Source organism: Sceloporus occidentalis, unplaced genomic scaffold, assembly GCF_023333645.1.
Source record: "Sceloporus occidentalis isolate IW3139 unplaced genomic scaffold, rSceOcc1.0.p SCAF_199, whole genome shotgun sequence".
Classification (NCBI taxonomy): domain Eukaryota; kingdom Metazoa; phylum Chordata; class Lepidosauria; order Squamata; family Phrynosomatidae; genus Sceloporus; species Sceloporus occidentalis.
Window position 1 is genome coordinate 124,005 of NW_028317179.1, and position 21,325 is coordinate 145,329.

General features: G+C 42.6%; 2 protein-coding genes across 2 annotated transcripts in view; one reads left to right on the forward strand and one right to left on the reverse strand.

Annotated features, from left to right (window-relative positions):
- Positions 1–479: 479 nt before the first annotated feature.
- CIAO2B (cytosolic iron-sulfur assembly component 2B) lies at positions 480–3,540 on the reverse strand. Its single transcript, XM_089502262.1, has 5 exons — positions 3,414–3,540; positions 2,812–2,891; positions 2,484–2,609; positions 1,122–1,167; positions 480–577 (listed from the first exon to the last, which is right to left on the reverse strand). The coding sequence occupies exons 1-5, from the start codon at positions 3,538–3,540 to the stop codon at positions 480–482; spliced, it is 477 nt and encodes a 158-aa protein (XP_089358388.1).
- A 9,242-nt stretch (positions 3,541–12,782) lies between these two features.
- Positions 12,783–21,325, forward strand: part of LOC149278146 (xanthine dehydrogenase/oxidase-like) — a 35,398-nt gene continuing 26,855 nt past the window's right edge. Inside the window, exons 1-2 of the mRNA XM_089502248.1 lie at positions 12,783–12,836; positions 19,941–19,998. Coding sequence (XP_089358374.1) covers positions 12,783–12,836; positions 19,941–19,998 — 112 coding nt within the window. The remainder of the gene's footprint in view (positions 12,837–19,940; positions 19,999–21,325) is intronic.

The window sequence follows — 21,325 nt, forward strand, 5'->3', positions numbered from 1 at the left end:
CACGCAAAATAGTTTAGGGACCCCCATCATGGACAAGGCGGACGTTCGGTAAAGCTGAACCCTGCAGTGTATGCTGCGCTGTACCATTCTTCGAATTGTTTGTATTCACCAAACAGGGAGCTGGCAGGAGAGCTGCAGTTTCATCTCACCGACTTCACAATTACAAAGGGCCAACCCCTGCGAGTTTAAGACATTGTGAGGACAAACCAGTGCTATTCCTACGTCGCTGCTGCCTTCTCTAAAGGTATAAATCACACCCTCTATACATCCAACATGACTGAAGGGCCCCCCGCGGGAGAGGTCAGCCCGGGATCAGGCAAGTTTATGAATAAGATTCACTATATAGCTATCAGATAGGGAGCGGGGGTCACACTTCTTTAGGATACAGAAGCAATGCACAGGATTTAAATTGTAGCAGCTCATTCCTGTAGATGGGTGGTCAGAGGACCCCCGGTATAAGCAGTCCGGCAGCCGGGGGTCTAAGGCCTCGCCGACAAACACTGATTGACGACTTCCAGCAGATGCGAGTTCTCCAGGGCAGCCGCCACGCGTTCCTTGTCTGCCAGCTGCTTGTTTACTGCACAGGGCACAGAAAGGAAACCGTTAGCAGGTGAACATCCAACCGGCGTGAAGCCCCCCATACCAGGACTACATCTCCCATACTCCTCTGCCAGCCACTTAGCTGAAAGAGCATTATGGGAGATGTAGTCCTGCAGCAGCTGGAGGCCCGCAGGTTGGACACCCCTGGTCTCTCCAACTTCTTGTAGGACCAAGCGAGAGATTAGAGGACCAATTGGTTTGATCACAGACACCAAACACATTCATAACATGAAGCTGCTCTGTGCTTTAACACCCCGAGGCGTTTCAAATATTTCTGGATTATCACTTCTGCGGAGTGTCATTTGTTTTTAGTTATAATTGGTAATTACGATGATTGGCGGAAGACGAATCGCCGACACTCAGATTTTTAAAGGTCTACATATTAACATACAGGGAAAAGATCACAGAAATCAACGCGTTAAAGGGGAAGATTTCTGTTACAGGGAGAAGAGATCACCCGCTGGGTCTACAAAGAGTCCTTTTCTTCCCCAGAACCATGAATAAAAGAGACGAAACGTTACCTGCGTTTTCAGAGGTGTGCGTTCCGGGGGTTATGTGAACGTCCACCTTAAATAAAGAAAACCAGATTCCAGATTATAAAATACGAATTGAGAGGAACTCGGAGACGCTTAATATCCAAGAGTCCCAAAATCCTCTTCCCAACGAGAACTTTTACTTTAGTGCCAAAGGAAAAAGACCAAAGAGGTGGATTTACTGAAATAAACTCTACAACTCAACTTTACAACACTCGCCCTCCTCCTATTCCCTCTGCATTATGTAGGGGTCAGTACTGCAGGAAGTGCTCTGCTAGCCCTGCATGATGTATAGTCCAATCCGGGGTATTTAACGCAAATGTAGAACTAGCTAGCATGGAAGAAATGCTCCATTATTCGCAGCTCCTGCGCGGCTCCCCAACCGTGTCCCGCTCAGCTCTATTTTTTTTTTTTACCTTAATTCACTTAATTTGGGGAAATTCTGAACCCAACTCGCCGACAGCTTTTCAAACATTTTCCTATTGAGCGCAAACAGCGCCACGTGAGATTATATCGTTGAGAAGAGGTTATTTGTCACTCTGCATACAAAGTATCAGGGCATTCAGCTGAGGAAGTTAAAGGGTTACACGTCGTATTTCACATCCCATGAAAAGATCTGAAGCATTTGATCCACGTTTGCAGAACAGAATAGTTAGAAATCATCAGAAGAACGTGGAACCTGCCTGCAGGGATCGTGGGTACCGGACAACAACATTCGTAACAGCAGCCAGGGGGTTAATGGGCCGCCCCTGGCCATTGTTGCTGCTTTTAAGATGGGGAGCCGCTCCGGTTCTCGGGGTAAAGATGGTCCTGGGGGGTGGGGGTCTCTCAAACAGCCACCAGTCACCCCACGACACACTGGTGGGGCGGAAGAAAGGCACTTTATTGGGGCCGGGTATAGTTCATATCATCACTTTACAGGGGAGGAGAAACCGACACACACGGGAAGCAGGAAAGGGTTAACAAAACTAACACACAACACCGGCTCCACACTGATGTCATCACACAACACAGGTGCAGGGATTCGGGAAGTAACACAAAAACGTGGACTAGAGGGCGAGTCATTCTTATACACAGAGACGGAAACAAGGGGGTGGCGCATCATATTCCGCAGCGCAGTACAACGGGATATACAAATTATTTAACCCCTGCAAGTCAAGGTAGTATTGCAGCCCCAATAACTTCCAGCATCTGTTATTTTATTGTATTTCTAAAGCGCCATTGACTCCCGCAGTGCTTCGTACAGTCCCTATGCTCAAAGGGACCGAGAACACCAGACGCAGCCGATCCAGTCGGTACCGAGGGCCCGGCCGACATCCGCACTAGGATTCATCAGCCCCCCGCACTCACCTTAAACCTTTCCGGCAGAGAGCGAAGAAGCTTCACTTTGATAGACAGGCCGATCAGCGTGGCCATGCTGCAGTGCGGAATGGTGGGGGTGAATTCCACAGACACGGTGCCCTCGCCATTGTTTACCTGCGGCACACGATGGATCGGATTAGTGGGAGTAATCACACAGAACAAAGCGCGCGTGGTAACCAAGGAAAAAAGACCCCGGATCTGCCTGCACTCGCAGCGCCGGACTTAATAAACCTGAACAAACTCATCAACGGCTAAGCAGCCCCCCGCTCCGTGGGACGGTCGCCCGGTGGAACCACAGCGTTAGCCAGCAGCGCACCTTCACTCGCGTCTCCTCCACGACGTTCAGCTCCTCCAGACTGAGCGGGTGCTCGGGGTCGTTTATCGAGCGGATCAGATGTAATACGTTAAGGTCAGAAAGTTTTAAGTAAAGGCCACTCGCTCTGGGTTATGGTATCGATGAGTGGGACTGCGCCTTTACTCAGAAGGGTTTATTCATGCGCGGTGACAGCAATCATTATCAAGATCAGATAACTACCCCGTGCTGGCCTATACCTCCCAAGCGTCCATTTTCAGGAAGGGTATGCCCTATTTATTAGGAGTCAAAGCCCCACGTCGCTCTTTCCACCCCGCATATCCCTCTTTTCCCCCCGAAGCACGCAGAATATTTGGTGGGTGGGAGGCCATCGCTGATTTCCACAGCTCTACCAGGCATAAGGATGTGTATAGAGGGGTTCAGACACACAAATCCCCTCACTGTATTACTCTCTACCAGTTCTGCTGGGAGGCTGCTCCACTTATCAACCACCCTCTCAGTAAAGTAAAGCTTCCGTATTGCCTTCCCTCTCTCTTCCTGGGCACTGTTTGCCGATTTTCTTATAACCCATATAATGCAGTGAAAGACACGCCGTGTAAGGATATCAAAGATCTCCCTGTCATCGATGCCGTCGGGAACGTCTTCATCCTCCTCCCGAGCCGTCACCTGCCGGTCCCCGCTCCGCCGGTAAATCAGAGGGTTGGCGTTCTCCAGCTGGCTCCCGACCACCATGTCCCCACCGCGCGCTGACAACGACCACGACCACGACCCCTCAACACACAACTCCCGCGATCCGACCAGCAACTTCCGGAAAAACGTGCTACGGTTTCCAATTGGTCAATGTATTCTGAAGCCCGCCAATCAGAGCACAATACTTTTTTTGATTGGATAAGGACGGCCTGCGCAATTACATCATAGAGTGTAAAGCCAGGATGGGCAGGACGCCATCATTGAACCTGGCATCTTTGCTGGCAGGCAGGTCCTTGCGCTGGGTATAACATGAACGTCAGCTGCGCGGTTTTGGTCCGAGATATCAGAGATATTTACTAATGTGAGAGGCGGTGAGAAAATATGACAAATATCCATATGACTATGGTTTAAAACGCTGTCGGCATCGTATTTCTAAACTTTTTTTGTCATTTATATTTTTTTTAGTAATTTGGTTATTGCCTTATGTCCTTGTCTTACTTGCTTCCGTTGTTCTGTCTCACACCCTGGCTATTAGAATCATGCTTTGGATTAATTTAGCTATTATTATAGGATTTATATATATGCAAAAAAACAGAATGTTGTAATACCTTTTTTATTGGACTAACTGTATTTAAAATAATAGACGAGCTTGCGGGAGTCGTCCCTTTATCGAGTCAAAAGCATTTCTGACCAAGCAAGTGAAAAACAGTTTAAAACTGACCAGTACAGTAGATAAAGGGAGGACTCACGAAAGCTCGTCTATTATTTTAAATACTGTTAGTCCAATAAAAAAGGTATTACAACATTCTGCAACATTCTGTTTTTTGCATTCTTATACACTGGACTAATACGGCTACCCCAAACTACAGGATTTATATACAATTTCCCATCCCCTATATTGTGGATAATTATCAGTCAAGACCAGACTTGGTTTTAGATAGTTTTTCTTTATTTTCACACATCACCTACAATTTAGTTTTTTTTTTCTCATTTTCCAATTCTATATATTTTATTAAAAGTTAGTTTTCCACAAGATTATATATATATATATATATATATATATATATATATATATATATATTTGAGAGAGATGAGGGCCCTGCTCTTTTTCAACTACAATTATTTAAAGCCATGTTTACCAAGGCAAAAGAGGTGCAATTATGGTGCAGATTAAGGAATGTTGGGCAATCACCATAGTAACCAGTGAAGTGCTACTGCTGATTCCAATTACATTACTGATTGATATAGTCTTATATCCTAGTTACAGTGGTATGTATTTCTAAGTGCAGTTTCATGCTTCACCAGCAGAGGGTGCTCAAAGAAAGCAATACAATGTATTTCTTCTTAAACGTCACGTTCTATGCTCCCCCCCCCCCCTAGTGCAATTACGGTAATATAAAGATAATAAGAACACAGGGGTAATTCTAGATCGGGATCAATAGCAGAATGTAATCAATAACCTGATCGCGTTACAATGCGATGGACAATGTGTTACAAAGCATGTAATAATAAAGAGCCTTTAGGACTTTGCAGCTATTCGGTGTGTTCTAATAGAGAATAGAGGGGGTTGAAATGTTTGCTCGCATTCCCAAAACTTTCCTCCACGCAGGAATGTTATTTTTAAACACCACGTTTCTGCCCAATGTTTTTGCGGTCAAATATATTTTGAATATGCTGCCAAAAAATGTTTCTTCTGTGTGTTGGCTTTTTACCCACCTTTTTGGTTTAGGAATATTCAAAAATGATTAGGCGGTGATTTGATTCGTGATGACTTTTTTTTTTTTATAGCTGGAGATGGAAAAACCCCACACATGATGGAACACAATCCTGCGAGCAGGCATGACCCAAGAGAAGGGCCGTGGGGTTCTTTTGAATATGCTTTGCCAATGCTTCACACGTGTCTTCTTACATCGCATGACGCACTTTGGCCTATCCCCCCCAACATTTCAGGTGTCCACATTGGCACACCTTTGGTGGGGTGAGTGGCTAGAGGTGGGGGGCATGATCAAACCTGGAAGCAGACATGCTCATAGGTGGGACCATTGAGCCACCAAAAGCCACAGGACACGTGTCAGGTATGCTTTGGCCTTGTGTGTGCAAACACACTGCTACATTAAAATGAAGCAAATGTACAACTCCAGATACACAATGGACAGGCACAGACCGGTCACCAGAATGATGGCCGCTAGGGCTGCATGCTTACCGCTCCAGCGGCAGATCAGGTCCTGCAGTTTGCGGTCACCGGCTGGATGTGCGTGCCACGCGCTGCAACAGCTTAAAAGCAAAATGTAAGGCTACGCATGTGCAGCCAATTTTTCCAGGACACATATAATTTTTACATATTGCTGACCAGCCCAGATAAAGTGCTGCCCTGCAGTATGAAGGAAGTATAACTGACTAATTGGTTCCCATCCATAAGTCTATACATCCCACATACTGCAGGGCAGCATTTAATCTGGGCTGGTCAATAATATGTAAAAATCTGTTATATGTCCTGGAAAACACGGCCGATGTGGTCACCCTAGCAGCCATATGTACTTCATTGGGCAGGTGCTGGCCTAAAGTGCCATGGCTACTTAGTCATCGGCAGTCTAGCCCTGCATGGGGTATTGCTGGATTTCCGTGGGGTTTTATTTATGGAATATTGGTCATCATGGGGTCCTATAGTACAAACTCTTTCCTTGACCCTTTATTTGTTATGATCAGGTTATTGAACTATTTTTGTCCCAGCTCACACTCGCTTCTTTACTGTGCACTCAATAACTAACTGTGCGTAATATTCGTAACCAGCGTATGCTAACCTCTGGTTCACAATTTGTACCGAACTGTTTGTTAACCCAAAGGTCAGACAAAAAAGTGCTATTTTGTACCGTAGTAATAAGTTAATAAGTTGCTACCTTTTAAACTATAGAATTTTGGAGGTTTTTGTGTTACTTTTTTTTATAATCTACGGTGTGTTACAGACTAAGACCCAATGGACAGACAGACGCTTCTCTATATTAAGAAATAAAAACTAATATCAGCCTGCTTTCTCAATTCACTCCAAGTTTTAGTTCAGAGAGATAACACAAATTCTGAACCTATAGCGGGGTTCGGATAATATAAGCACCTCTTTGGGGACTCTTCACCCTGGCTAGGAGGAGACATGACTGATACTGGTGAAGACGCCTGAGCGGCCCAGATTATTTTTCTACAATGTGTGGCAAAAGTTAGTGACATTCACAAAAAGGGTTTGTATTCTAAATATCCAAAACTCTTCATGTTTTTTTTTTTTTTAGCAGCTCAAACAATTCCTTCCCTTGGTGGTAATGTATATATATTTTTAAGATTTATTTAGGATTCATCATCTTCTATGTTCAGTAAAGGATGAAACAACCAGGGGTGTTCTTAGGGTTTGTATTCCTCCCCTGTTACACAAACACACATATTACCAGGCAAACTCACTCTAATACCATACACTTACACACATATAAACATGCTACCTCCCTCACTCCATCACACCACTAACCCTAGGCTCCCCCCAGGGCAGGCCTGATAATGGAGCCGAGTGGGGCAACCGCTCCAGGCGGCACTTTTGGAGGCCCTTTTTTTTTTTTTTTTTTTTTTTTTTAAAGCAAAAGAGAGAGAAAGGGGCGCCGAGTGGTTTTCGCTTACCAAGCTGTCAGTACCCGCTCGGCGCCCCTCTCTCTCTTCTCTGCGGGAGTCTTTTTTAAAATTCGCCCCAGGCGGCATTTTGCCTTGGGCCGGCCCTGATTAGACATTTCCTTTAATAATAATCCTAACAATATTTATTGATTTATGTAGCTCTATCATATTCTGCAGGGCATAACGGGTAGTGCCAAACATAACATTGTACTTACCTATTTGAGTTAAAAGAATGTTTAAAACAGCAGAATTCTGACCAAATTACAAATCATATTTATCAAATCTGCAGATCTGAGGAATGAGGGGTTTGTGAGAAGAGAAGCCCAATTCCAAAAGACGCTATAAATAATTTCACGTGCCCGTAGTTTGGTGCTGATGATACAATTACAACACCCTACTTTGCTCAGAAAGGGAGGACAATTTTCTTACCAAGTCATTCTAAACATCCTCAGAAGTCCAGTGTGGGCCAAAATACGCAAGATATGTAAATATTATATTACTTAATATTATTATATTATAATATCAGTAAATATTCAGAATATGTAAATATTATATTATGATGTTATATAATATTGTATTATATTATAATATCTGTAAATATTCAGGATATGTAAATATATTATGATATATTATATTATAATACCTGTAAGTATTCAGGATATGTAAATATTATTATGATATTATTACATTACAATATCTGTAAATATTCAGAATATGTAAGTGTGATTATATTATAAATCTGTAAATATTCAGGATATGTAAATATTATTTTATTTTATTATAATATCTGTAAATATTCAGGATATGCAAAGAAGCAAAACATTTCGTCTTCATTAGTTTCTTTACAATCATCTGAATGTGAACGTTTTATGGACTATCACACGATTTATGTGACATATGTGATTATATGCTCCAAGTGTTGCATACTGAACGTCCTCGGGTTTTGCCATGACGTAAGCGTGTCATACGGTTTTTAATGGTGCGTTTGGATAAAAGTGTGTGATAACTTCCTGCCTCGATCTACCATCACGTTTTAAGCGTAGAACACCAGTTAGATACAGTTATAGGTCTGAAGGAAAGATGAAACTGACTATTAGAGAGAAAGTATTTGTCTGTTAACAATAACATGATAGATTTAATCATATCTCATAATGCGCAACGGCACATGATCTAGAGTAGATTTTTAACCATTTTAGTCCCAGCAAGTCAAGCTGTTTCCTGTAGGGTGACCACATCGACCGCTATTTACAGGACACATATACTTCCATACCTGGGAAATTTCTGGCTCTGGCTACCCAGAGCCCCCCTGTTACGAGATGCAGGTAGGAGGTTCCTCTGATGTCGGTGAGTGGTCCTATTGATGTCAGTGGACAGCATCGGCATTGGTGGGCGGTCCTGTTGATGTCGCTGGGTGGTCACGATAACGTCGGTGGGTGCTATCGTTGGTGGGCGGTCCCATGATGTCGGTGGGTGCTCATGTTAATGTCGGTGGGTGGTATTGTTGGGTGGCCCCGTTGATGTCGGTGGGTGGTCATGTTAATGTCGGTGGGCGGTATCGTTGATGTCGGTGGGTGGTCATGTTAATGTCGGTGGGCGGTATCTTTGGGGTTGGTGGGTGGCCCCGTTGATGTCGGTGGGTGGTCATGTTAATGTCGGTGGGTGGTATCGTTGGCGTTGGTAGATGGTCCCGTTGATGTCGGTGAGTGGACATGTAAATGTTGGTGGGCGGTATCGTTAATGTTGGTGAGTGGACATGTTAATGTCGGTGGGCGGTATCGCCCTGAAAAGTCAAACTTCTAACCTGAGAGCTTCTTTTTCCTTGCTATCTGGGAAGAGCCAAAAATATCAGTACTCTAAGTACTTAGAAACTCACCCAACCCCTCCAGTGTAACAAGCGAGACAGACTAGAAATATCTGAGAGCAAATATTTTGATTGGGAGGGGAAATACGCTACCCGGGGAATTCTCAGGTACATATTTTACCATTGTCGTGCCATTGCATGTTTATTTTTTATTCATTAAGCTGTCACACTTACAATGCAATAAATTATATTAATATAAGTATATTACGTACAGGAGTCATATAGACGTTTCGATCAGGTTGTAGGCTAGGTAAGCGTTACCCCGTAGAATGCGGGATTTACTAACATGGGACCTTTGCTGATGGTTCTAGTATAAAGATTCTTTGAAATGTTAATAACCTACGGAATTCCTCAATTTCAGCCTTCAACATTGTAACGGATTTTATCTCATTTATTGAGGATTAATGAAGTGGGATTTCAAATTTTTGGGACTTCATAAACTTGCTTTTTACGCTTTTTCTGCTGTGTAATCTTATGTAATTCTATTACTCATCCAGTGAAGCAATAATATCCCCAAAATCTCAATCTCAAAAAGCCATCCTTTTTTTGAAAGCGTGTTACATAATTTTGCAAGCTGATGGTTGTGACATGGCCAGCTGACATGTGATGGGATGTGGCGTGTTAAGGACAACTTTTTCCTGGCAGGAAAGTCAATTTTTTGCAGTTGTGGCAATTTCAGGATTCGCATGCAGAATCGTGAATGAGTATGAGTATAGCGTAATCTCTCTTATAGTTCAGAAAATTATATAATATTAAATATGAACAAAAATCTTTGTTAAAATGCCATTTAATGCACTTTAGTGTTGGAGTATCAACCAGTGTAATTTTTAAAGCTCCTGTAAACTCTAGAAACACACAGATTTTAATGTGTTTTTTTTTAACCTATTGGGTACATTTTCAAGGGACTTTAATATGAAATTTAATATTTTCAATTCCTTTTGGAATTTCACATTCAATACTTAATAAAATATGGGAGGTTGGATGGCTTTTCGTGGTCTCCATATTTAGGGAAACGGTGTTGCAGGCTACATTGCGTGTAACGTGTTTGCTGCAGCGTTCCGAGCTCCGGGAGGATTCCAGGTCATGAAAGCAGAGGTTGGAGAGAACCAGAAGATCTCGGGTAGGAGATCACTCACGCAAAATATAAAGGTAAATCAAATTAAAAATGTTGATGGGGGTTTTAAAAAAAAAGTTAAAGTTTAGTTACTTATTAGCATCGACTAAGAATTGACACAAAGTCACAAGACCAACATTCAACACAATGGGCAGTATTGAGGAGGAGGTAATGTGGCCGTCTCCCTAGGTTGGCATCAAACACCTGGTTCAGCTTGGGCTTTGTCCATTCTGGCAACGGTTGGGTGCAGGGATAGCACTTGGTATTGTTTCTTATGACGGGCACTGACTTTGTGGTTGGGCTTGTCACGTGGGCTATCACCATAAGTACATGAGAAGGGCTACTAAACACATAGCGACATCCAGGCGATGTCCCCCCACATTGATCCCCTTGCAATAGCTGCCAGCTATCTTGGTTATGGGTGCATGGCTAGGAGTGTACTAATCTGCTCCCTAGTCCCAGGTTTTTACCGCCTCAACCTTCTTGTTATCGGTGAATCTTGGCTCAGTGTTCTGACACAATCTTTTCTGCTGCTCTTTCTAATTCTGACATAGACTTCTAGAATCCTTCTCCAACCCACCCATTTAGGATTTACTGCCAATTCTCTCTTTGTCAAAGCTCATTTTATCCTTCTCTCCATGATTTATCATTCTCTTGGTCCTACACCCCTGTTTTATTGGTCACTTTGCTGCATGGCTCTTCTACTTCCTCCATCATCCCCACATGTGATTTCAATATACCCATCGACGATCCCTTTGCCCCCCTTGCTCCTACCTTTGGTTTCTCACAGTGGACCACCTTCACCAAACACTATGATGGCCACCAAATGGACTTGGTCCTTCTGTTTCCCAATTACCAAACACCCACTTCTCTCTGCCTGACCACCACCTCCTAACCATTATATATATATATATATATATATATATATATATATAATCGCCCTCCTCCACTAAAAGATATGTCTGTGACCCTGACCCGCTACATCTACCACACTTCCACTGATCCTCAACGTATGACAGGACCAGGGGTTGAGTAAGGTCTGAGCTTTTTACAGCCAATAAAACAGATTAAATATGCTGAATGGTTCTAATTCGGTTTCGATATTTCCTTGACACGCATGTGAAATCTGCTTTATTGAATGCTGGGAGGTTTTCCCCAGTATACTGTCAGACTGAGAACACAGATATTCCACACGGGGGTTGAAATTAAGCTCTACTGTGTTGGTCATCACGCTTTGTTAAATATAAATTAATAATATTAAGCGCAGCGACCCCTACACAAAAGACTTAACCGCAGTAGATATTTTGTATCCAATCCAGATGGTTGAACCAAAGTTGGCCAACATTCCTCATCGCCTGGACACGCTTTATCAAATAAACATCAAAGTGTAACTTCATTAACACACCTGTCCTTAAAACATAGTCATAAAACAAGAACATCTTCAATGCCAGGAGATATGGATCAAACCATTATTATTATTATTTATTTTATTATTATTAGCTTTTATTGACAGATACATCAACCTGGCCCAAGAGCTTGCAACCCAGCCTTATGTTAGGTTTACACAAAGTTCCATGCAGGAATGATGGGCTTTTGAGGGTCCCGCTCGTGAGCTTACAATCTAAGGGAGCAGTATGGGGAGAGGGAGAGGTAAATAATAAATAAATAATTATGGCTCTATGCCAACTCGGCACCTTCCTCCAATGTGTTAAATGGGCCAGTTGGGGACATCATTATAGGAGTAGCACTATAGAGGGTGATGAGGACCCCTGTTATCACCCAAATCCTTGGACCTCCTACCCTAAGCCTTGTTGATCTATGTCAGAAAATGCCCCTGGGTCCCAGTCCCGTGAAGCTTACAGTCTAATTAATGGGACGCCGACTGGTTTATTTATATTCTATTATTTTATGTCACTGCTGCTACTTTTGTATATTTGGCTCCCTTCGTTTATTTTTAACCCCTTAAGGACAATGGGCGGTCCTAAAACCTATTGAAAACAATGCATTTTGAGTTGTCATTAAGGGGTTAATCCTTATTTTATCTACGTACATCTTTGCAAAAATGTCTTTACCCATGTTTGTATGACTTGTGATAACAATGCAAAACAAAAACACAATTTTACGTTTTTCTCCTCTGTCTATAGCCAGTTAATCGCGTCTGAGTAAAAAAAAAAAAAAGTCACATGACCACCCATAGCTTGTATAAGCAGCCCGATCAAATACTTTCATTATAAAATCACCCGCTTCGGAACTAAAATGGGAGACTAATTGGGTGTTTTAGAAAAATAAATAAATAAAATTGGAGCGTGAATGAGAAAATTCGTAACAACACCAAGAATGAGGAAACGTTACACAATAAACTGTATAAAAAAATGGAGCATCTCGAATTGTTTGACGCCGCTGTCAAATCCAACAATTCTTGGAAATCCATTAAATCTGTGATTTCTTTATTTTCATTGGTTGTAAAAGGAGGCTGAGCCTCCCTTCCCCGGGTAAATAGTATCAGCAGAATCCAAAGTGTACATTTTTCTCCTCCGCTTATTTTCTAAACTCCCATAATATTTTAAACGAATCATCGGTGACCTGGACAGAGTTTAATAGTTTCAAAATCTTCGGGACAAAAAAAGATTTTTTTCAGAATTTTTTTTTTTGCGCAGAGCTGTAATGGATTTGGATCGACCTGTTGATGAGCTGATTTTTTTTGTGAATGGGAAAAAGGTAATTCCATTTTTTTTCTAGAATATTATTATTATTATTATTATTATTATTATTATTATGTATTGTTTGTATTCCACATCATTGTACAATTTTAAAAATAAATAAATCAGTTTGTTTTTGTGCTTTCCATGGAAATTTAGAAATGCATTAATAAAATTAAAACATGTAATCAGTTTTTAAAAAATATTTTCCCAAAAAATTTAGAAAAATACAATTTCTAAAGGTTATCAATACCTCCCCCCTACACGGTCAGAAATGATTTAAATATACCATTGCATTTGGGGTAAAAAAAAAGAAACATTTAATTGGTCTTATGAAACAGCTTTACAAAATATGGTCTCAAAGTACAATGTTTTGTAGTTAGTTTCCTAATTAGGGTTTTTTTTTTTAAATTTGGCTTTTTACTTTTTTACAAACTCAGCGAATGTGCATAATGTCTTTCTTAGCAAGCGTAGAACTGCTGCCAAGGTTGGTGTTTGGCGTTATCATATATAACATTACATGATAAACGAAGAGGGGTTATCTCAAATAGCAGAGCTCGTGCTAAGCATGAAAGAGGTAGCAGAATTTTTAGAAAGGGTGGTGAATAAGTGGAACAGCCTCCCAGCAGAAGTGGTAGAGGGTAATACAGTGAGGGTATTAAACATGCATGGGATAGACATACGGCTCCTGAATCTAAGACGAGACCAACGACTGATTAAGGTTTGAGTCTTTACAGCGGGAGAAACGGGCGACTAGACGGGGGCCGATCTGCCGGCAGATTCTGTGTTTCTATGATCTCCAGTTATATGTTTATTTTCATTTATGTAAATTGGTAAAATATTTCTTAGCATAAATATTGAAACACAGGGGTCATGCTTTTGAGGTAGACCTTGGATAAAGGAATTTTCGCTATAAAACGGTCTGGAGCTAATATGATTTACTATTTTATAAAATAAGGCTTATTATTATTATCTTTTATTTTTACAGCACCACCAGTTTACGCAGCGCTTCTTAAAATACCTAAATTCTAGGGGTCTGACGAGAAGAGAATTGACAGACTAAGACAATACATAAAACGATAAATAAGGTGCAGAGGCTCGGCTCGCAAGCTTACAATCTTGAGGGAATAGGGTGACAAACATAAGGCACAGAGAAAGGGTGAGAGGTAGTGCGGGGGGTATCAGTGACGGGTGAGAGGTAGTGTGGGGGGTATCAGTGACGGGTGAGAGGTAGTTTGGGGGGTATCAGTGACGGGTGAGAGGTAGTGTGGGGGGTATCAGTGACGGGTGAGAGGTAGTTTGGGGGGTATCAGTGACGGGTGGGAGGTAGTTTGGGGGGTATCAGTGACGGGTGAAAGGTAGTGTGGGGGGGTATCAGTGACGGGTGAGAGGTAGTGTGGGGGGGTATCAGTGACGGGTGAGAGGTAGTGTGGGGGGGTATCAGTGACGGGTGAGAGGTAGTGTGGGGGGGTATCAGTGACGGGTGAGAGGTAGTGTGGGGGTATAAGGCTTGGGTGAGGAATGGGCGGATACGAGAGATGTTATCTTTAAATACCATGCCTGCGTTCAGAGGCGTATCTACTGAAAATAGCGCCTATGGCAAGCACTGAAATTGCGCCCCTGTCCAAATATCTAAAACCCATTTACTAGCCCCTGCTGCCCATATATATATAAATATTAGTCCCTGCTGCCGATAGCAGGTATAGATCAACACACAAACCCAGATCAATTGAAATTCACTTGTGATCTCAGCACTGAAGGTATATATCAAATAAACAGAATCAGACATACAAGTCCTGTATTTGCAGGTATACAATAAATATATGAAACGTAGCATCGCAGGTATAGATCAACTGAATAAGACATATTAACCCTGTATTTGCAGGTACACATAAATAATGTATGGAAACATCGCATAGCAGATATGGATCTACAGAATAACACAAAAACCCAGCTTTGCAGGTAAAGATCAATTGGAATTCACATAAAAACACGGCATTAAAGGTATATTTAAAACCCCCTAAATTACAGGCATAGATCACAGGTTGCACACCCCAAAGCCAGCCCTGGCGTCCACACTGCCCACATAGAACCTGACCAGCACCCAGATAACCCACATAAGATTTGCCATCTTTGTCCCCAAATAGCCCAGCACAAGTCAACTTTGTCCCCAAACAGTCCGGCCAGTGCCATCTTTGTCCCATATACACCCTGCCTGTGCCATCTCGGTCCCCAAGGCTCAAACCTCCTGCTAGTGCCATCTTTGCCCTTCCACAATTATACATCTATGATACACAAACACTTTTACAGTCACTCACTAATTCACACTTTAATTCAGACAACTCATCCACACATTAACTCATGCTCTCCCTCATTCACTCAATGCATCCACACATTAATGCACACTCTTTACTTATATCTACCCCCTCTCCCTCCCCTATCACTTTCTACCCCCCTCTCCCTCCCCCTACCCACTATATACCTCCCCCCCCCCTCTCACCTTGAAGTCCAGCGACGGGAGCACGATGCTGCTGTCTTCCTGCACCGCTCGCTGGTGCCTGCTGCTTCACTGCTGAGCGCCGTAATATGACGTCATATTTCGGCGCCCAGCAGTGAAGCAGCGGGCACCAGCGAGCTGCTTTTAAACACTGTCTTCTTTTTTTTGATGCGGGGGAGAACGAGGGGCGCCGAGCGGTTGCTAGGCGCCCCTCTCTCTCCTCCGCATCAGTGTTTAAAAGCCTCTGCATGAAATGCCGGCACCGGGACATTTAAAAGCCGCTCACCGGCGCCCCCCTTGAGATGGCGCCCATGGCACGTGCCATGGCTGCCATACCCTACATACGCCTCTGCCTGCGTTACCTGTAACATGCATTAATAATAGCACGTAGACATTTTTCGGCTTCAAAATAGTAATAGATTCCCCCGAGCGACCTTGTTTTGCATCTAAATGACATATAAATGACACAGCATCCAACATGAAAAATGCTGACTGCAGCAGATTTTTGGATAATTTATAATCTTCAGAACATTTCTTATCTGATTAATCTCGTGTTTTTTTTTACTTAATTACCATTTATCCCTTTTTAAACAGTTTAAGTGTCAGAATGGACAGCAATGCATTCTACAACCATTCCCCACACGAGGGGTAACAAAAAATATTTGGGGCTCCAATGTCAGCGGTGGGGAGTGGGGAAGGGCGGGGCCAAAGGTGTGATGAGAGGGTGGGGCTTTAGGGGGGTTCCCATTAATGTTATGATGCCTGATAAGTGATATATTTAGAATTAAGCAAATGACGCTATTGTTTTTATTACTTCATCAGAAACAGAATTTCTTTTTTTTTATATTTATTTTCGAGGTGTTGGGGGGGGTTGTTAGTAGGGATCAGTCACTTGTTTCTGCATACTGACAATCACTTGGCATGTTACATTTCCCTCTCTTGTTGCCATGGTAAGGAGCAGCTACACTGAATCACTGTCTCATCTTTGATTCCGAATAGACATATGCCTATCCTATGCTCCTCCAACACCTTTGCTGGAAGGCTGTACCACGTATCTACCCCCATCTCATTAAAGTAAATTGCCCTTAAACTTCATAAACTCTTCAGCAGTCTTGCACAGAGGCCCACAAATACCCGATATTTTTTTTGCCGATCTCACTATGGGCGTTGGTGGTGATGTTACCGTGGCAGGGGAGGCGTGATACACCTGAATGCAGGCAGAAATTACATGTATCATTTATATATAATATACACCTGTGTGAGAGCAACCAGAATGGATCAACGGATGGGTATACAATGAACGGTAATAGACCCAGGGGGAGAGACCAGGAATATGGACGACGGAAGGCGAGAGAAGGGTAAGGGCTATACAGCAATGGGCAAGAAACAGGCTGAAGAGGAGGATAAATGGGGAATGACTGCGGGGCACAGAGTACAGCGACCTCTTTCACTCGTGTCCTTGTTATATGGATCTATAATCTCATACTGCCACCTAGTGGTGACTTGGATTGTTGGGTATTATATCCCAGTAGAGCACCATCCAATCCTCAAGGGCCACAACCAGGCCACAATTTCTCGATATCGACTTCAGCGCACATTTTTTTTTATCCAACATTGATTAAAAAATCCAATAAAGAGAGAAGGAACTCCTTCCATGTATTAATTCCTCATCTTGTCACAAACATTCCACGTCTTTGTGATTTGTATCTACAGAGGGGACGTATTGGCCTTATCACAAAATCACAGTCCCCCTGTAAGTTGTGTTGAGGGGTCCCTGCCATTGTATGTATCCTGCACTATTACATTATAGGTCAAGTGGCCAAAATGACCCATTTTGCACTTGTGGGGGCAGCCTGGAGTCTCCCCCCTTAGCAGGAGCCGCAATTGGTGTCTCTGTGCAAACGCTGGTTATGCATTAGTGAATATGCATTGCATCAGACGGAATTCGAAAAAAACGCCAAAAACACTGGAGTTGTCAGAGGGTCTCAGTATGTCCCCCTACTGGCTGATCCAGTATTGCAATAAGCAATGCAGGATTATAGCTGCACCACTGGAGTGGGCCAGAGATCAAAGTAAAAAAATATAGCTTCTCCCTCTTCAAAGAAAAAGTGATATATATGAAAAAAACAACAGGAAACAATTAAACATTAAATTAAAAATAAATAACTATAATATTATTTATTAAATCAGTGTTTATCCTGAGATATACCTGCTTTGCTGGTCTTCCTTCAACATTTGCACTTTTACCTCTTGTCTAATATACCCCCACGTCCTTCTAGATTGTAAGCTTCTATGAGCAGAGTCCTTTCCAACCTTTGTTTCTGTAAGTCAAAGTGTTATGTGCAGTGGCGTCGGCAGGGGGGGGCCAGAGGGGGCCATGGCCCCCCCTACATCATGCTGTGCCCCCCGGTGTGCCCCCCCCAATTGAAACGCCGTCTTTTTTTTCTTTTTTTTTAATAGACCCGGAGGAGAGAGTGAGAGGCGCCGAGCGGTCGCTGAGGAATAAGTTCTCAGCAACCGTTCAGCGCCTCTCACTCTTCTCCGCGACCGCGAGGCCTCTTCCTGGTGCGCAGTGCCGGCATTTCAAGCCGAGCGCCGGTATATGTCGTCATATCCGGCGCCCAGCAGTGAAGCCGGCAGAACCAGGGATACAGAGACCTCGCGATCTCACCGCTGGACAAGCCCAAGGTAAAAGGGGGGGGTTAGAAAGTTAGGAGGGGGTTAGAGAGTCAGAAGAGGTAGATAGGAAGTGAGAAGGGGTAGATAAGGATAGATTGGGAGGGAGAGGGGGTAGATAGGATAGATTGGGAGGGAGAGGGGGGTAGATGGGATAGATTGGGAGGGAGAGGGGGTAGATTGGGAGGGAGATGGGGTGGATGGGATACATTGGGAGGGAGAGGGGATAGTTAGGATTGATTGGGAGGGAGAGGGGGTAGATAGGATAGATTGGGAGGGAGAGGGGGGTACATAGGATAGATTGGGAGGGAGAGGGGGGTACATAGGATAGATTGGGAGGGAGATGTGGTAGATAGAGAGGCAGATGTGGTAGATAGGGAGGGAGAGGGAGTAGATAGGATAGATTGGGAGGGAGAGGAGGTAGATAGGATAGATTGGGAGGGAGAGGTCTTTATGGGACAAAAACGGCGTACGTTCAGCTGTTTGGGGACAAAGTTGACATAATGTGTAACTTAGGTGCTGGTCAGGTTCTATGTGGGCAGTGTGGACACCAGCGTTGGCTTTGGGGTGTGTGACCAGTGATCTATGCCTGTAATTTAGGGGGTTTTATCTATACCTTTAATGCAGAGTTTATATGTAATTTCCAATTGATTTATATCTGCAAAGCTGGGTTTTGTGTCATTCTGTTCATCTGTATCGGCTATATTTCCATACATTATTAATGTTTACCTGCAAATATAGGATTTGTATGTCTTATTCAGTTGATCAGTACCTGGAGTGCTGTTTCCATGTGTTGATTATTTGATCTATACCTTCAGTGCTGAGTGTACATGTGATTTCCAGTTGATATATACCTGCAATGCTGGGTTTGTGTGTTCTGTTGGTTTATACCTGCAATGCTATGTTTCCATACATTATTTATGTATACCTGCAAATACAAGTTTTTTTTTAATCTCATTCAGTTGCATGTGCTGTTTCCATGTGTTGTTTATTTGATCTATACCTGAACTACAGGGTGTAAGTAAAAGAGCGCTATGGTTTAGTGAATGAGGGGACAAAGGGACTCTGGGGATGATTACAGGGGAGAGGACCTCTCAATGTCACGGTGCAGTCAGAAGGAGGGAACACTGCACTGACTCTCACTGTCTTCCCCTGATCTGCAGTCAGTGTGGCAAATATATTGGCTGCAGGGGCTAATATTAATATATATCGGAAGCTGGGACTAATGTTTATATATATCGGCAGCAGGGGCTAATATTAATATATATTGGCTGCAGGGCCTATTATCAATAAATATTGGCTGCAGGGGCTAATATTTATATATATTGGCTGCAGGGACTAATACTATATATCGGCAGTAGGGGCTAATATTAATATATGTTGGCAGCAGGGTATAATTTCTATGTATATCGGCAGCAGGGTATAATATAAGTATGTATCCGCAGCAGGGGCTAATAGTAATATATATCCGCAGCAGGGGTTAATATTAATATATATCAGAAGCAGGGTGTAATATTTCTATATATCTGCAGCAGGGTCTAATATTTATATATATTGTCAGCAGGGGCTAATATTAAAGAATGAAAAATAACTGTCACTTTAGCTGTTATTTTGAAATCATATTTTAATCACAGTCTTTACTTCAAAGAGATAAGTGCATATTATGTAGTTAAAAATGCACGTCTAACGTGTGTGTGTGTATATATATATATATATATAGTGTATATGTACCGTTTTATAATTGGCCCCCCTACTTTGGTCCCTGGCCCCCCATGTGCCCCCCCTAAATATGAAACCTGGAGACGCCACTGGTTATGTGATGTTCTGCTTACCCATTGTACAGCGCCGCAGAATATGGTGGCGCTATATAAATCAGTTAATATTAAATAAATATTAAATTCTCATGTGTTTGATATTAAAGATTGAGATCTTTTTCCTCTTCCCTTGCAGGTCATTGAGAAAAATGCTGATCCTAAAATGACTTTATTGACCTATCTGCGGAGGAAATGTATCCGGTTTCTGATAATATATAAAGAGTTAGCGGTGGTGCTGATAATATCGCAAACTCCAGGCTTTCCTCGGGGTTAGTGGTTCGTCACCACTATCAATATTTCCTGCAATTTTGTTTTTATAAATACAGCCTTTTTACTCACTTTTTTCTTATAAATAACAATTTCAGTTACATAATATTCTTTTAAAGGGGACTATAATAAATAATATTATTAAACCATTCCTGGGAACTCCGGGTGCAGCACTACTTCTCCGACTCTCTTGGTTGTGACGGTAAATCTCTGGGTTGCGGTAACAACGTTTCTACGAGAGACCACTCTCTGCCCTATTCCCCAACCGCCACCATACAAATGTATGTGTTTGGGACTAGCCCCGCCCATTTACGTTTAGTCCCCACCACCTGAGATGGTTAACCCCGCCCCACAGGAAGCCACTCCCCCCAAAAGGGAGGGCTCCAGGTAGCCATGGAATGCAAGTTCACGGGGATGTATATAATTAACGGGGTCTATTCACTAAACTGCATGTTAATTGGGGGTCCTGGGGGCCCCCTTCCCATTTGTTTATTTATTTTGTGATGCTTTTTAAAAAAGTATAGCAGGGAAGAGGTTGTAGTTTTGCAAGTTACCGATAAGGACATGGAAATTCAAATTCCTCTCCCTTGCATGTCCTCACCTGTAACTCACAATATTTAAAGTTACAGGCTCTTGCATACCATGGCCAACTACTCGTAGATTAGTGAATTTTCATGCGACGGCATGAGACTCACCCTTAACTTGACTGACCACGTAACTTCTTAGTGAGTAGACCCACTATAATTATGAAAAATCATGGGAAAAATATGTTTTTCTCAATAAATCTCTACTTTCCACATGGTCTAAGATGGTCCAGGTTTGCACCGTGGCTCCTAATTGAAAAATACTTCTTCTCTTGTGGCTTTAGCATAGTTCCCTACATTCTTGGATCAAGAATAGGAAGGTTAGTTAGAAGGGTTGAACTTGATGGACTTAGGTCTTTTTTCAACCTTACAAACTATGTTATGTTACTATGTTAAACTAAGTATAAAGCCTAAGCTAGCGAGGAGTGGTCCCAAACAACATCAGCAGCCCTCTACTATATGGGTGTACTACAGACTCCATACATAAAGAGTACAATTTTAGAAATTATTATTGAAAGTTAAATTTTTTAACCAGTACTAATCACCACTTCATCCAAGGAGTTCCTGATCGCTTCCATTGTTGGTTTTAATTGAAGGGATATTTTGGGAAGCTGTAGATTGTAAGGATATAAAATGAATATATTGTCTGTGTATGAATAGTGTGGTTGTT

Bases quoted from the DNA above. Each gene is read 5' to 3' on its own strand.
- CIAO2B (XM_089502262.1), bottom strand. From the start codon at position 3,540: ATGGTGGTCGGGAGCCAGCTGGAGAACGCCAACCCTCTGATTTACCGG. The intron at 2,892-3,413 runs ATATCCTTACAC...TTAACGTATTAC, and splicing joins CGATGACAGGGAGATCTTTG to ATCTGATCCGCTCGATAAAC. The intron at 2,610-2,811 runs GTGCGCTGCTGG...CGTGTGCCGCAG, and splicing joins TGGAGGAGACGCGAGTGAAG to GTAAACAATGGCGAGGGCAC.